The 17,275-nt window shown below is 38.8% G+C and overlaps 1 protein-coding gene across 1 annotated transcript; it reads right to left on the bottom strand.

Moving 5' to 3' along the window:
- Positions 1 to 9,353: 9,353 nt before the first annotated feature.
- On the bottom strand, positions 9,354 to 16,370 carry LOC103707780 (D-amino acid dehydrogenase). The gene is given in 14 exon segments (XM_039128267.1): positions 9,354 to 9,874; positions 9,976 to 10,071; positions 11,711 to 11,799; positions 11,932 to 12,046; positions 12,048 to 12,088; positions 12,522 to 12,542; positions 12,545 to 12,710; positions 13,636 to 13,798; positions 13,918 to 13,988; positions 14,088 to 14,302; positions 15,719 to 15,868; positions 15,985 to 16,024; positions 16,026 to 16,100; positions 16,102 to 16,370. Coding segments are annotated over 14 exon segments (1,455 nt in total). The 5' UTR covers positions 16,312 to 16,370; the 3' UTR covers positions 9,354 to 9,871.
- Between the last annotated feature and the right edge of the window lie 905 nt (positions 16,371 to 17,275).

Below are 17,275 nucleotides of genomic sequence, written 5' to 3' on the forward strand. Positions count from 1 at the left end.
TCGATGGAACTGGAAATTTCGGCTTATGCAGAGGAGGGTGAAAGATCTGTTAGTATCACAGGTATGGTTGAAGGCCTTGTATGGAAAGAAACCAGATGACATGGGTAATACAGGTAAGGAATTGGAGGCTAAGGCTGTTTCAAATATACGACTTTGTCTGCTGATGACGTGATGTATCATTTCATGGACAGGAATCGCCGCAGCAATTTGGTCAAAATTGAGAGTCGGTACATGTCCAAGTCGTTGACGAACAAGCTCTATCTTAAGCAGAAACTTACGGTCTTAAGATGACAGGAGGGTGCTGATTTAAGCCAGCAAATCAACGTGTTCAATTAGATTATTAGTGATCTGCAGCGAGTTGATGTGAAGTTCGAAGACGAAAACAAAGCGTTGATGTTATTGCATTCTTTACCCGCTTCTCCTACGTACGAAAATTTTTACAACTCTGACGTGGGAAGGAGATCCTAGATGTTAGGACGTATTGGAGCCTTGTTAGGTTTTCATCAGAGGAAGAAAGCCAGTGCTGAGAGTTCTCAAGGAGAAGGCTTAAGTGGTGAAGGGTAACCAGGAGCGTGGAAGAAGCAACACAAGGAATGGATTCAACTCGCCAGTAAATCTCGGTCTAAATCCAGAAAAAAAGAAGAGCATAACGTGCTACAAGTGTGGAAAACAAGGTCACATAAAGCGAAATTGTCCTGAGAAAAGAAGGGTAAAGATGATGACAGATTTAAAGGGTCCAAGTCTGCAAATATAGTGAAAGAAGACACAGAGAGCAGTGATGGTGATATACTTTCAGTTTCGTCCAGTTCAAGATTCATCTCGCAGATTCCTTGATTCTAGATTCAGCATGTTCCTATCACATGACGCCCAATAAATCTTGGTTGACACCTACGGTTAGTTAATTCTGGTTCTATTTTGATGGGTAATAATGCATCTTGCAAGTCATTGAATAGGTAATATCAGAATTACTATGTTTGATGGTGTGGTTAGAACGTTGTGTGATGTAGAACATGTTCCAGATTTGAGAAAAATCTAATTTTATTGGGTATCTTAGACTCTAACGTTTTGTTACAAGTCCTAAAGGTGGAGTAATGAAAGTTAGTATAAGGTGCTATGACAGTGATGAAGGGACAAAAAGTAGCAGGGAACATCTACAGGTTGATAGAACTAACTGTTGTAGGTGGAGTTGCTGCTGCAGAGTCTGATCTGATAATACAGTCTTGTGCATATGCGTTTGGTCATATGATGAACGTGGTATGCTGGAACTGCATAAAAGAAATTCCTGAAGGGTATTAAAACTTGCAAAACTGGATTTCTGCAAGATGTTGTATTCTTGGAAAACAGAAAAAAGTTCAATTCAGGACTGCACGCACAAGACAGAGTATCTTGACTATGTTCATACAGATGTTTGGGGACCAGTCAGAGTAGCATCACGGGGTGACATACATATTTCTAACTTTCATTGATGATTTCTCAAGAAAGGTCTGGTATACTTCATGCAAGCACAAGTCAGAAACGTTTGCCAAGTTTAAGTTGTGGAAAGCTAAAGTAGAGAATCAGACAGGAGAAAGATCAAATGCCTCAGGTCAGACAATGGACTGAGTACACAGATTCAAAGTTCATTGAGTTGTGAGCAACATGGGATTAAGAGACACTTCACAGTGCGTAAGACACCTCAGCAGAACGGCTGTGCGGAAGGACGAACAGGACTATAGCTGAAAGACACGGTGTCTCAGGTTAAATGCAGGCTTGCAAAAACTTCTGGGCAGAGGCAATAAATATGCATGCTTCTTGATTAACAGGTCACCTAGGGCAGCACTAGATGGTAATTGCAGAGAGTATGGACAGTAATGAGGTAAACTACTCCGGTTTGAGAGTATTTGATGTCCTGCCTATATGCATATTCTAGTGAGGAGAGTCAAAGCTAGACCCGAATCTGGACATGTATTTTTCTGGGTATCAGAAAGGTGAAAGGGTACAAGTTTTGGAATTCGAAGGCAAAACAAGGTGTGATCAGCAAGATGGTTTTTGATGAGAAAGTTATGTTGAAAAGTACTCAAGAAGAAAAGCAGATGCCAGAACGTTGCAGCAAGCAATAAGCAGGTGGTGCAGGTGGAGTTAGAGAGTTCTGTCAAGGAGAATAATGTTCAGGGTACCGAGACTTCTACCTCAGCCGATCAAGAGAACATAATATAACCAAGACAGACCCAAGCGTACTATCAAGCCACCAACTAGGTATGGTTTTGAAGATTTTGGTTTCCTATGCATTAATCACTAGCAGTGGAGATCCTACTACTTTTCAGGAGGCAGTACACAGCAGAAGAAGAGTAAATGGATGGGTGCTATGATGGGAGGAGATGGAATCTTTAACTAAAATCAGACATGGGAGTTGGTGGAGCTTCCGGAGGGGAAGAGAGCGATAGGATGCAAGTGGGTGTTCAAGAAAAAGAAGGAGTATCAGAAAAAGAAGGGAAAAGTTCAAGGCACGTCTGGTAGCAAAGGATACTCACAGAGAGCTGGATTGACTATGATGAATTTTCTCCCCAGTGGTCAGACACACTTCCATCAGGGTATGTTGCATTGGTAGCACATTACGATATGGAGTTAAGCAGATGGATGTAAAGACAGCTTTCTTCATGGTGAGTTGGAGGAGCAGATTTACATGCAGCACCAGAAGGGTTTTTCAGAACCTGGACAGGAGCACTTAGTCTGTAAATTGAGGAAGTCACTTATGGGCTAAAGCAGTCTCCGAGGCAGTGGTACAAGCGTTTTGACTCTTACATGATTCGGATTGGCTACAGGAAATGTGAGTATGACTGTTGTGTTTATGTGAGGAGCCTTGATGATGGTTCTTTTATTTTTTGTTACTTTATGTGGATGATATGTTGATTGCTGCGAAGAGTATAAATGAAGTCAACAAGTTGAAGACTTTGTTGAGTAGAGAGTTTGACATGAAAGATTTGGGCGGCCAAGAAGATTCTTGGGATGGAGATTCGCAGGGACAGAGATTCCAAAAAATTGTGGTTATCTCAGGGTAGTTATATACAAAAGGTGTTGGGGAGGTTAAGCATGGGTAATGCGAAGCCAGTGAGCACACCTTTAGCGAATCATTTCAGATTGTTTACCTCACAGTGCCCAAAGATAGAGAAGAAATTGAAGACATGTCAAAGGTTCCATATGCTAGTGCAGTGGGGTGTCTGATGTATGTATGGTTTGTACCAGGCCGGATTTGGCGCATGCAGTTAGTGCAGTGAGCAAGTTTATGGCGAAATCCAGGGAGACAGCATTGGGATGCAGTCAAGTGGATTTTTAGATACTTGAGGAGTACTACAGACCATGGTATCATGTTTGTCAGACAGCAGGATGATCCTTCAGTCGTGGGGTATGTTGATGCAGATTATGCAGGGGACTTGGATGACAGGAGGTCGACTACAGGCTATGTATTCACTCTTGCAGGAGGGCCTATCAGTTGGAGGTCCATGGTTCAGTCTCTAGTTGCACTATCTACGACTGAGTCCGAGCATATGGCAGTGGCTGAGGCTGCCAAGGAAGCATTGTGGTTGACGGGATTAGTCAAAGAGCTGGGTGTTCAGCAAGGTGGAGTTCAGTTGCATTGTGACAGTCAGAGTGCGATCTATTTGGCGAAGAATCAGGTATATCATGCGAGAACCAAGCACATAGATGTAGGTATCACAAGATCAGGGAGTTGGTTTCTTCCGGTGACATATTGCTCGAGAAAGTTCACAATTCTGAAAATGCAGCAGACATGTTGACAAAACCATTATGCAGGACAAGTTCAAGCATTGCTTGGACTTGGTTAACATCTCTAGGTGTTAGAGAGGATGTGTTCAACCTATCAGCGTCAGGTGGTGTCCCAGGTTATCTTTTCTCCTAAGGGGTGAATATTCGCCAGGTGGAGATTGTTAGAATAAGTGGCTCATATTAAGTGGTATTCTTATTTGAGTGGTACACTGGTATGCTAACGGAGGGGAGCGAAGCGACGGTATATTTATCTTTGGGATAATTATGTATGTTTTATTTTACCAGGGATGCTGATAGGGATTGGGACTCTAGGGTTAGGGTTTTTGTTATATATCTTGTAACCCTTGTTATTTGGTGATAGTTGAAAGTTACGGCAATTTTGCTCCCGTGGACGTAGGCATATTGTCGAACCACGTAAATTCCTTGTTTCTCTTCTTGTTCCTCTTCTTCTCTTAATTCTGTGCATTGTTCTGTTCGCCGTTTGGATCCTGTATTTTCCGCAACAAGTCACTATTTCACCATTAGCAGATTGCAGCTCATTAAACACGACCCATGAGTGCGTGATATCCTGAATTGGTTCTAATCAGCTTCAGCCAATCCTTTCACACTAATCTTATATATAGATATTTAAGGATGGACGACGTATCAGCTCCCAAGAATTTGAGTTGATGATGATTCTTGAAGCCTCCATCAAATCACCCGTGCATATCCGTCTGTATCTTTCCTATCTTTGCTGAAGGGTTTAGAATTCTAAACGTTTTCCTAACCTTGTGGGTTTCCAGATTATTTCCTGCTCTCGAAAGTGATTCTTATGAGTGTAAAGTGTCCCATTTTCTCCTCTTGTGATAATTCTTGGGTATAATGTTCATGATCGATCATTTTTCGGTGCGGACAGATCGACAGCAATCAAGAGTTGGACTTGGTAAGGCGTATGCCATATTCGTATAATGACTTCAAATTCTGCTGCAGATTAATACAAAATAATGGTTTATGAAGGTAAATTTTGTACCATTCAATATGTAATTCAAGTTAAAGGATACCTACATCTCCACTCTTGCATGTTATATCTGTCAGGTTGCAGCCCCGGTAAAATTGATCGGGGCTGCTGAAGCAGACTAAAAATAGCTACAATCTATTGCAAGGCCCAAGGCCTTCGCGTGCCGTTCTTTTTTTGGGCCGGTTTTTCATATCATGCATACATCTTCAAGCAATCGAGGGAGGTGCCGAGTATATAGACGAAGCGGTCTCGGAATGATAAATATTACCTTGTGCTCTGGAACTCCAACACTTTACCTGAATAATTCAGGTGCAATCCTTTGAAATCGTAGTGTAGGCGAAACTTAATAGCCTGCCAAGAGTTTCGTTTCTCTTTTAAGGCATATGTTTATCCTATTTATAGTATCAGTCCTCCAGCCTATAGAAACTCAAACTTTTATTAACTAACAACACAAGCACTTTGTTGGATGCGGATGAAGTAACACGAATATCTCCAACAGTCGGTCCATTCCATCAGCCAGCCGGTGGGAGTGAGAAGTAGCGGATATGTTTAGTGTTTTTTCCTATCAATCATCCGGATTTATATTGTATATCAACAGATTATGAACAGATTATGATTTCGAGGGCCATATCTTTGCTCATTGGCAGACTATTGTAGAAAGGTTAATCAAATATAAGCATGCTAACACTCATGCTCTCAACTCAAGATCGCAAGCCAGCATTATAGCAACTACCGCATACTCATAGGGCTCGTTTGGTTCGCAGGAAAAGAAGGGGGGAAAGTGTGGTCAACGGGAAAGTAATGAGATGCCTCTTGTTTGATTGGAGTTTTCAAAGGAGAGAGATGGGAAAGTTGTATTCCCATGGAAATATGATTTCCACATTTCATGGGAAAGTTTTTCCCATGAGAAACATGGGAAAGTTACTTTCCCATGAGGTGGGAATCACTCCTTTTTTATTTTTTCCCAAAAAGACCCTTCAGCATTGAAGAAGCATTAAAAGGCATTAAAGACCTAATTTTATTAAGGGCATAATAGGAATTATACATAACTTTCCCAGAAAAGTAGATGGTTAACCAAACATAAGCACTTTGGAAATTTGTCACTTTCCCATGGTCAACCAAACATGCCAAAAGTACTTCCTAGGTATTTTCTTCCTAGAAATCTGATTCCCAGGAATCATATTTCTAGGAGGAAAAATACTTCCCGCGAACCAAACGAGCTCATAGAGAACTCTTTCCATGAGCATGTAAGGCATCTCATTATGATATTGTAAACCAAGTAGTGGAACAAATAATCAATTAAATAAGTTCTAAAATCTAATTAACTACGATCTAAACTTTAAAATCTCACAATATCTGACAACATTCAAAAGATCTTACATTCGACTTTATTAAAATTTCCAATATAAAATAAAAAGATCGAAGTTCTGTTTCTAATCAGCCTATACCAAAGCACAACCCATGCTAGCTTAACCCTCAGAATCTATTAAAAAAATAAAATATAGAATCATGAGCTAGATAACCCCAAAAATATTTTAACTAGATTAATCAAGCAATAAATTAAATAATAATTTTATAAAAAAATAAGCTTATAGAATACATCAGTTCAAAATCAGATCTAGATATGCAGTACTATAAAAACATATACATGTAAATCGAATCCAATTATAAATCTAATTTTTTTAAAAAATATTAAGTTCAACTCGTCAGTCATGAACTATGGCCACACTTATATCATGTGGCTGGATCAAATAATGAGTTTAGAGATAATCAAATAGCCCACATATATAACCCTCACTAGTAAAGTATCATAACCTATGGCTAAATCGGATCGATACGAATACATCCATATCTATATATTTTATTGACGAATATATATATTAGTCGGATGCAAAAATTTATATCCATACTTCTTTAAACGGATACATACAAATCGGATATTAAAAGTATAAATAAAATATGGATATAAATTAATATTAAACTTTATGATCACAGTATCAAAGTATTACTAAGAGTGAAAAATCAAGTTAATAACATGTTAATAAATTTATTTATTTTTCTTAAAAGTTCATGAGTGCATATAAAATTCATAGGATTAAAATAAATTTGGATATTTGGCTATGGATCAAATAGTTGTCTATCTATATTCATACCAAATTTTTTTAATGGATATGGCTACGGATACGATATTAGTTAGATACTCAAATTTTTATCCATATCCAGATAGATTTGATACGAAATAGATCCGGACAGTATATTCGATCACTTTATCCCTATATAACCCTCATCGGCAAGGTATCAATGTGCCAATAATAACCCCATTGATGAGGTATCGATGTGGTAACATATAACTGTTACAAGCAGATATCGATATGCCGACATATAACACCCTACTAGCAGGGTATCAATATACCAGCACATAACCTCCACGGTAGAATCGATATGCCAGTGCATAACCTCCCACCAACAGAGTATCGATATCCAGCACATAATCTCCACTAGTAGGATATCGATACAGCGCATAACCTCCACTGACAGGTATCAATGGCCAGCGTATAATCCTAAATGGCAAGGTGTCGATGTACCGATGCAAACCCCTACTGGCAAGTATGAATGCATAATCAAGCTACAAGTCTAAGTCATCTCAAATCAAAGCTCTTTTTATTCAAAAATATATCCATGTCCAAATTAAAAGATACATAGAACCAAGCAATATCGAAACAATCAAGCATAACATAACAAGATCAATACTTTCAATCATGCATCATCAAATTCAAAAATAAATAATTCAATAGTAAAGTATATATCGTCCATCAAATCATGCATCATAAAATAGTATGATTCAAAATTTATTAATATAATTTATAATTTAGGATAAATCTAGAAAAGTGAAACATAACTATCTTGCCGGTTAAATCAACCGACTGATCCAATTAATTCCAAAAATTTCTCTCAGATCTTAATATTGAAATATATATTTATTAGAATTTTCTATAATTATTTTAAGAATAAAAATTCTAACTCACAATATCCTCTTAGAGCTGGCTAGGTGGATAGCGTGACATCCTAGCAGGTCGATCAAGATTTATTTGATCATGGTTAAATTAAGATACAGATGGTTCAAAAAATAGAAGATGACCAAATTTAATAGTGCCTGGCAAGAACTAATATACGGCCAACATGCCTCGACAATATAGATCAAGACCACCTTCATTAGATCGATTAAAATCATTGAGAAGAGCCCTAGCAACTTTAGTAGAAAGAGAACTATGTAGAGAGAAAAATAAGAGAGAAAGTAGGAGTGCCCACATTTTAATAGGTCTGTTCAAGACAATTACATTGATCATGATTGCTAGGATACTGGTGATTCAACATAAAATCAGAGATGAACAAATCTAACAGTGCTCTGCAAGGGTCAAAATAGGGCTGGCATGCCGCATAATGTCCTAAAACAAGACCCCTTCATGAGGGTCGATCGAAATCATTGAGAAAGAATATCCTTTTCTAGGATCTAGCAAACCCCCTACTAGAGAAAAAAATTATATAGAGAGATAAATAAGAGAGAAAGGGCAAGAGAGAAAGAGGAGAGAGAGAGAGAAACGGCACTCTTTCTCTCCCTTTTTTTCTTCTTCTTTTTTACTTTCTTCTGGCAAAGCAGGGACTCACACTCGCCTCGCCCCTTTCTAAAATAGACGCCTCATGGCCTAACGGTGGTTGTGGCCGGTGATGGTGCTGGCCATGGCAGTGCAGCCAGAGGTTCTACAACCAGTGGTCGGCGGTGATGACCGGCGCAAAAAGGAAAAAACCGAAGAAAACACGGCTGAAAAATAGGAAAATCTTAAACCAAAGGAAGGCCCTTCTTCTCAACCAAATCCGGTGACAATCCGGCTGGCATCCAAGGTCTAAGAACTACAGAGGATGTGGAGGAGGATTAGCTAAAAGATTGAGGAATTATTACTTTATTTCCGGCGGTGTTTGGGTCACGACTCCGGCAGGTACAGTGATGGTCTTCCGAAAGAACAAGAGGCGCGGGGCCTTTTAAAAAGAGTGAGAGGAATGCTGGGAATCCGTCTTCGCATCAGATTCCTCTCGGTGAAGACGAGGAGACTCCCATTGGGGAGTCTCGCCCTCCTCACCACACATGCAGTGCATGCGCGTTTCAAAGCCCAGCTATTTCCTAATTGTTTCAAGCACCTCACAATGTTTAAAATATCCACCTTTATTTATAATAGCTTTTAGGCTCTGTAAGTTTTCATACTGCAAGCAGCTCACAATGTTTACAAAAAACCACCTTATTTATAAAATTAACAGCCCTTAACAACAGTTTTGGGCACTTCTAAAGTTTAATACACGTAACAGGCTTTTTAAGTAAAAACTGGACTCTGTCTGCGTAGAATAATATTTCTAAATTCAAAATTTCTCCATCAGCTAAAAGCATTTCTCTATTCAGTCTCTATTCAGTAACAGAGGCTTGATCAATCGTACCACCATTTCTTGGTTATCATCTGCACTTTAACGGCCAATAGTAGCTATTCTAACAGTCAATATAGGGGCCATAGTTTTGGGAGTACCAGTGTTATAGAAGAGGTTAATAGAAGACCAATACGCTTATAGCGAACCTGCTTTTGTGAATTATATGTCAATTATATTCTTCCATCCATGGTTACATAATTTGCATAAATAGTGTTGTTGAAAACAGCCCAAGCTATCTCAGTTGTTCATCAAGTGGGATACAATCAGTTCATGGAGTGTGCCGTGACAGCTCTTCAGACAATCTGAGCGCATCACTATAATCTAGAAACTCATAATAGATCACTTTTCTTGCCTAATGCTTCACCACAAGCCATGCATGTTCCTATGTCATCAGTTGAGCTTGTGATTGACTGCTGATCGCAGTTGAGTGTGAATGTACAAAACAAAGTTCACAAGATTAAAAAAAAAATGTAGTTGGCAGAGATGCATTGTAGAATTACATAGGTTGTGAATGTGAAGCACTTTGTGAAATGGGTTGATGTCTTGGATCTGAAGTTTTCCAGCTTGAACTCTAAACACTTCATCCACATCATGAGCAGGGTGAAGTGACTTTTCTAAAAGGTCATGAATCATGATCCCTCACTGTAAGCAAGACTACGATCAATGTAAGAATGCAATTTGCAGAAACTATCCACTTATTTCTTGATCCAGAGAGAGTGTTTTTAAGTTATTGGCAAAATTACCTGCAAAAATCTACCTTGTATGGAGAATGGTGTGCAATCGACTTTCTCGGAGTTGCCAAGGATCATATCAGTAACCATTTCAGCAGTACCCAATGCCTGAAAAAAAGCAACCGAGGCAGTAAAGGAAAATAGTCAACAAGCAGTTTTTTTTAGACCACAGATCTGTAGAGCATAGACTAGGTTTTAATTAGCAAACTTCAAGTGCCATGAAGTTGCCGCCACCACCACCAACAGAACAAACAAGCATTTGGTAAAATAAATAATAGTGACAAAAACTTGTTTTGGTCAAAGAAAGAAAGAAAAAATGGTTGACGGCTTGACACCAATGGATAACTACTGGCCTTGTACCTATGCCATGTTTCCAATTTGTAAATAAGATGCCATACCCAAGTTTTTCCACCATTTAACCATTGATGATAGGGTATATAACCTAAAAAGTAATAAACCCTTGTCATGTGTAAACACCATTCATATTTCTGAAATATGAAACATTTCCTAGTTGGATAATATTCACTTTCCCTGATTTATGGAAGGCTGTATTTATGATGTTTATTATCGAGATGCCAATACCCATTCTTGTTGAATCCATAATCCTGACCACAAGCCTGTGTCTTTTGATGAAAAATAAATTCGACTAATGCCCCTAGAAAATGCACTACAAGATGTAACTATCCAGCTAGACCTTACTGCCTACTTATGCGGTCGATGCATACTTAAGAAGTTGATGCATACAAGCACTAAATATTGCCCTTTGGTTGGGATGGTAAAATAAAGGACCTGATGCAACCAGGACTCCATGCAGTCGAAGCTGTCCTTTGTTTGGAGCTCATGGTTTAGAATCCATCAAGGTACTCCAAATAACAAAGTTACTAAATGTATAGTCATTGCATTGAGGCTTAGTGGAACTAACGTGGGTTGACCCTTGGCGTACATTAGGCCATGAGACTTTTTATATCTAGTCTGTGAGGCACGATTGTAACCTACCTCCTTCCCGCTCACAGAAACATACATGAACACAAACAAATGCAGCCACTTGCACGCAAATTCCAGACGACTTCTTAAAAAAGAGTAGAGATTCAGTCACAACTCACAACTACATATCGCTGATGGAGAAACCCAGTATAATTGATTTACCAGTTAACCTGAAATGAATAGAAAATCCCAAGTCTTATGCATGCTAGTGCACTTGGCATGAATGGGACCACTTCATCTCCCCCAAATCTTCTGCCTAAGAAATCTTTATTCAACATTCTGTGAATGATGAAAAATAAAATTCAAGGTGCATGAGCTAATGAATGCCTTGTGCTGAAAAGATTAGTGTGATGAGTCCAAATCCTGGTTGTCAGACTTGAATAGTCATGCTTATGATTATATATTGTCTTTCTGAAAATGTAAAATCTCAAATGCACCAAGCCCTAAGAATATCTAATGAAGGACAACTGCAGCTATGAGTTTGGACCATACTTTGGCAAGGTACAAGGCCAAAAGGCACTCATTAGTATCAGCAATCAGTAGACAATGAATTATTAGCTCACATATCAAGAAATAGACATTTCTCTATGGCATTGAACAACACAAACTTGAAATCACAAAACTGACCTCTAAGACAAGGCTAATGACATGGCTTATGCAGGCTAGTTGCTAAGGCACGACAAGAATGTTGGAGAAGAACTATTATTATGTAACTATTTATAAATTGAAATTAATTCATTTTTACAAGTTATATTGGAGTTACCATTAAAAGTCCACTTCCTTCATGTCCGGTTTGCAAGTAAAAGATTCGGCAAACTAGGAACAGGCCAATGACCGGCTTCCCATCAGGCACTGAAATAAGCAAAAATGTTGTCATAGTTCTTGTCTTTAAACTCCATCTTCATACAAAAGATATTCAAGCTTAAAGAAATACTATAGACAGAAGCACGCATAATGCAGTAAGCTGGAGAGCTTGAGGCATACTATAAGGACGGAGTCCTATTCTTATCTTTCTGTTTGAACTGAGAATCACAAGAAAGAGCTCGTAGGCAGGAAAGAATTCTCCTGCACGGTCCAATATTTGCTTGATGATTGATTTCATCTACTTCAGTACCGAATCCAGTGAACTGGCGGCTACTCCCTGAAATGCAAAACTGGAAATGAGATGAGAAAGCAAACATCTATCATCAACAATAGCTAATGAAATTAGCCATACCACAGCCAAAACAAGGAAAAAATATAAGAAATTAAAGAGGCACACCTAGATGCTTCAGAAAATTCAATCTGAAAACAAAAAAAACCAAAAAGAACCATTTTGGGCAAAACTCCAACCATCTATTGACATCGCAGTCACCAGTTAATCTTTGTTAATTCAAAAGACAGGTAGTCACCAAGATTTGAAAACTTGGTTTTAGTTCTGGTTTCAGCTGGGCCAAGTGAGTTCCAGTTTTGGCAGCATCAGCTTTAGTCTCAGTAGTTTTGGATTTAAATTATTAAAAAATAGAAATTCAATTTTTGCATAAAGGTAGAGATGCATAGTCTTTTGAAGAAAGAAGTCAAAGGGGATGACATACCCAAAACAAGATTCTCCTTGAATCCATAGTAGCTGTCATTGATATAGATAACTTCTGCTCATCTTCATCTGCTTCTGAAGCCAAGGATGTGTAAGGCAAAGTAGCAACTTGGTGATCAATATACCCTACCTCCATCAGGCCATGGTTCAATTGAATTTTCTCAAATTTTTCCAACACAAGAAGATGGCCCTGGTGAAGCAAGAGGATGGTGATATACCCTTAGTCATTACTATACCATGCTTGTAGAATAAATCCAAATAGTTTAGACACAGAAAGAGAAATAAAAGAAACAACTGTCATGTAAATCAAGAAATAATAGGTCTTCAAGGAATTGTAACAGATTATGTGGTCTAGACTCTAGAGATGTTAAATAGTATTTACAAGGTTAACAATATTAAGCTTCTTCTGTCCTCCCTTTTTTCCTATACATTGAACCAAGGTAGAGAAGCTTCAAATAAGCAACAAAAAGTGAAGGAAGTCAAAAAAAAGAATGTGAAACAAAGTCACAGAGAGATCAATGCCACTGTCCCTATGCCAGAAGGAGCAAATTTGCTGCCATAAATGCCAACAAGAATAGATGCAATAATGATGAACATTTTTGTCACTCAGCAAAAACATTTTTCTGGTCTCTATTCCCTCAAACTACTTCCTCTCTGGTAGCAGTTAGCCGCCAAGACAGAGTATGACCAGCATTTTAGCAGAGATAACGGCAGAATAACAATCCTCCGTAACTTCAGGCAAAGTTAATGCAAAAGACCACCTAAATGAAGAAATATAAGCACCATGATCCTATTCTAGTTAAAAAAACTAAATGAAAATTCTACATTATGCTGCGAGCATGGTCTGAAAAACAAGCAGAATGAGTCCTATAAGAAAGAGCTGGAAACTCTTGTTGTTTGAAGTACATTTGAGACATTTGTCAACATGTACAACAAGTAAAACTACTCTAGATATACAGAGATGGAAAAAGGAACTATATTATAGAGAAACTTAATTTAGAATTAAAATGGTCTTGATAAACACCAGCAAAATGGTTAAGAACAAAGTAATACACACAGATAAAAGCATGGTAGCTCTATCAAACTAAAAGCCAGTATAGATACTGAAATGAGACCTTTCGAGGCTTCACAGGTACAATTAGCTCAGAATTTGGTTTTTCCATAAAGCTATTCATCAAGGACCCACTCCAGGCACCTGCTGCCACTACAACAGCCTTCTTGCCATACAGGATGTTCTGGGAAGTTTGAACGCCTTCAACTGCTCCAGTTCTCTCAGATCTGCAAGATATCATTTCAAGAAAGCATACATATCAACATGTATAAATATTCAGTCAAAAGAAAACAAGACATGGAAGGAAAGTATCTGAGCTTGAACAAAAGGAAAGAAAATAGCATACCTTAATAACCGAATGGCAGGGTTATTATAAAACTCTGCATATCTGCCTTCTGGAGAAAAATACTGATTACCCTACTACATTAAGGAAATTTTCAGCAACAAATCATGCAGGTCATGACGAACGTGCTCAAAGTTTAGAACAAAAGATCAAGAATTTGGCAGCAAAGGCACCTTTTCTATGAAAGCAACTGCCTGGAGAGCATCCAGCTGGCAGTCCTCTGGAAAAAATGCAGCTCCACTTTCCTCTCCAACCTCAAGCGCTGGTTCCTTTGAGTGCAGAGAAGAGGAAGACAAATATTCAGCTCTCAACCCAGCTCGGTTAAAAAGGTTGACCCTTTGTTCCAGCATGGCTAACTCGCTTGACGTTTTACCAATCAATAAGCTTCCTATTGATTAAAAAATTATGACAATATGTTATCTTTCATAGAAACAAAGACTTCTAATAATTATGATAGCTTAACAGGAAAAAATTAAAAGAACTTATCGATAGTATGGTAAGCCTTCCAAACAGACCAATTACAAATCTTAAGGTGATATTGAATCTAGGTACGTTTGGTTCATAAAGGATTCATGGATGAGGCACATTGCTAGTCGCACCAAATAATCAAGTGCATGCGCAATCAGGATCAATATCTGATCTGTAGTCCCATTTTTTAACTCAAGTTATGGACATCTGAGATTATGAGGAGAAATTAGACTGTTGAATTATATAGTAGAAAAAGGAAGGCATGTTAATCAAGAAACTTTCCATCCCAGGTTCTCATAACGGATTCTTTGTCTTTTAATTGATATTTGATTGGTTCCAAGATATTCCTATAGATTAATTCTGTGCAGGCTTCTCATGCTTATAAGGGTGGATTACTTTAAAATGGTCTTAAGAGTGTAGGCTATCATAAAACAGTACATCTTATGATCACATTGCTTGTTGATTCAACCAAACCTGACATCATGGTAAGACCATTGCCACAAGAGGATTAAGGGTGTACTGCTGTAGACTAGCTGTGGTTGTAAAACATTCATCCATTTAAGGGAGGGACCGGAGGCCATCTTACACAAACTGAGATCTGATGGTATGGAGGCCAGTGAGTCGGACTGGGGTTTGTATCTTTCACACGAAAGATGGATTCACCTTCCTTTGCCATGAATCCACCTTTGGATCACCACCACAAAGATCTCAAAGCACTCCGAACTCTGTCATTCATCCACCTGCACAGATTGGACCAGTGGATAATCCAATGTTGGATTCATGCAAAGGAAGGTGAAAGAAATACACCCCCGACTTGTGAGAGTCATTCCTCAGCTTTAAAGAAACTTTGGTGAGAGAGGACATAGTTATATTGGTTGTGCCAGTGAAGATGAGGAGCACTGTGCCTTTGTTATAGGTAAGCACTATTATCACATGTAACTGACAATAAAAAACAATATAACATATGAAACTTTTGGTTAAATCGTTCCATACATGGGAATCAACATTCCCAGCTATAAGTGAAATATGTAGTTCACTACTAGCTTTTTGATGATTTAGCGCACAGTGGATCCCCCACCCCTCACAGGCTCCCTAAAATTCTGATTTTGAACGTCGCATAGATGTTATATACATGGGCAGCATTGTTCTAAAAGAGATCTTACCCGAGATAACTAGAACTTCGTATGATTCATAGGTTAAGCAAGACCAGAGCTCGAGAATGTCAAGTTTACAGGCAAAAACAGATAGCCATTCCCAAGAATAACAGTCCTGTGGCTGAACTTTATAGTTTTATTGAAAGAAATCCAATAAAAATCACAACTTTAAGATAAAAAACCTGTTTTCTTCCAACCCATAACATTTAGTGGATCCATTCCCTGGCGCTTCACACTATCAGCCAGCTCCTCCCACAGCTGCTTACTTCGTGCCGCGAGCTCCCATGTACCACTTCCCGGAGTCTTGTTTGCCAACCAAATATACCCTTGCCCCTGATGCCATCAAAACAATCAAACTATAAACATTACAAGATTATATATATATATATATATATATATAAGATCGAGAAAGCTAAGGTTTTTCAAAGAAGCCAGAAACGTAGCCCACCAGCACCAGTGGCCCCGGAGCACGGCACGCCGGCGTCCACCCACGGCAACGGAGAGGCTCGAGGAGAGAAGCAGCTGCCGGGCGATCGTCAATCCGATGATCCCAGCGCCTACGACCCACCACGTCGTGCTCCGATCGCTGCAGCGACACCGGAGCGACGGATCGTGGCCGCGCCGACCTCCAGAGAACGGAATCTTTCGCGATGATCGGATGCGAGTTCCCCTCGAATTGAAGAAGGAACGACGTAGGACGGCGGGACTGGGCGAGGATAGAAGACCTCGGAGCTCCGGGCTGGGGTTCCGAGAGTCCAGGGAGACGGAGGCCCATTCCCTTGCTCACTTGGGGCGAGAGAGATCTCGAGCTGAAAAGGGGGCTACTGGCAGGCGCAATCAGCCCTTTTAGAAGACTTTCTGTCCGAGAAAATCAGGTAAATTCGGTGCCAACTACGTGGACTGGGCCCAGTCCTTTTAGAAGATTTGGGACTTAATTTGACTCAGACGACGACCAGCCATTTCACCGATTGACATAACTCCCTATATTTTTGTTATGATGACAAAAAAAATTTAAAAGAAAAAAAATCTATAAGTTGAATATGGATTGAGAAAGATTTAGCTTTGCAATTTCTATTTATTGATAAGGATCAATCCTTGAATGAAAAAATAAAAAGGCAACAAGAAAAGGGGAGCAGATATAGTGGTAGAACTGTGGAGCCTTTGGATGGAGGAGAATGTAAAGGGACCAGGAATAATACTGGAATGATCTTAAAAATTATTTAAAATGCAAATTATTCAATCAAAATAAAAGAAGCAAATTTTAAATTATTTAGAAACAAATTGAAAAGCAAACTTTGAAAATTACATCCTAATATGATCACCAATCAAAGTAATGCTAGCCTATCTTCCAAGTAGAATTCCAACTAGGATCATTGTTCCAAATGATATGTAAAATCTTCAACGAAAAAGAAAAGCTTATTCGTAGTTTCTCGACTGTAACTAATACTTTTGCGATCTCTTCTTGTCCATGTTTTGTAAAAATCTTCAGCAAAAGTCAGAAACCTATTTGTAATTGCTGGAGTATAACTAATATTTTTGACAATCTCTTCTCGTAATTTGCACAATCCAATGGCCATCAAGGCAATTCCTAGAAGCAAGAAGCAAATATTTTATTTTTTAGTAAATAAAGAAAAGAAAAGAAAAGGAGCAATAAGAACAATAAGAATCAATATGATGACACCAATATTCTGATGACAAAACTAAATGCCAACTGGGCCGGCCTAATGAATTAAGACTCA

The sequence above is a fragment of the Phoenix dactylifera genome, chromosome 7 (assembly GCF_009389715.1).
Source record: "Phoenix dactylifera cultivar Barhee BC4 chromosome 7, palm_55x_up_171113_PBpolish2nd_filt_p, whole genome shotgun sequence".
In the NCBI taxonomy this organism is placed as follows: domain Eukaryota; kingdom Viridiplantae; phylum Streptophyta; class Magnoliopsida; order Arecales; family Arecaceae; genus Phoenix; species Phoenix dactylifera.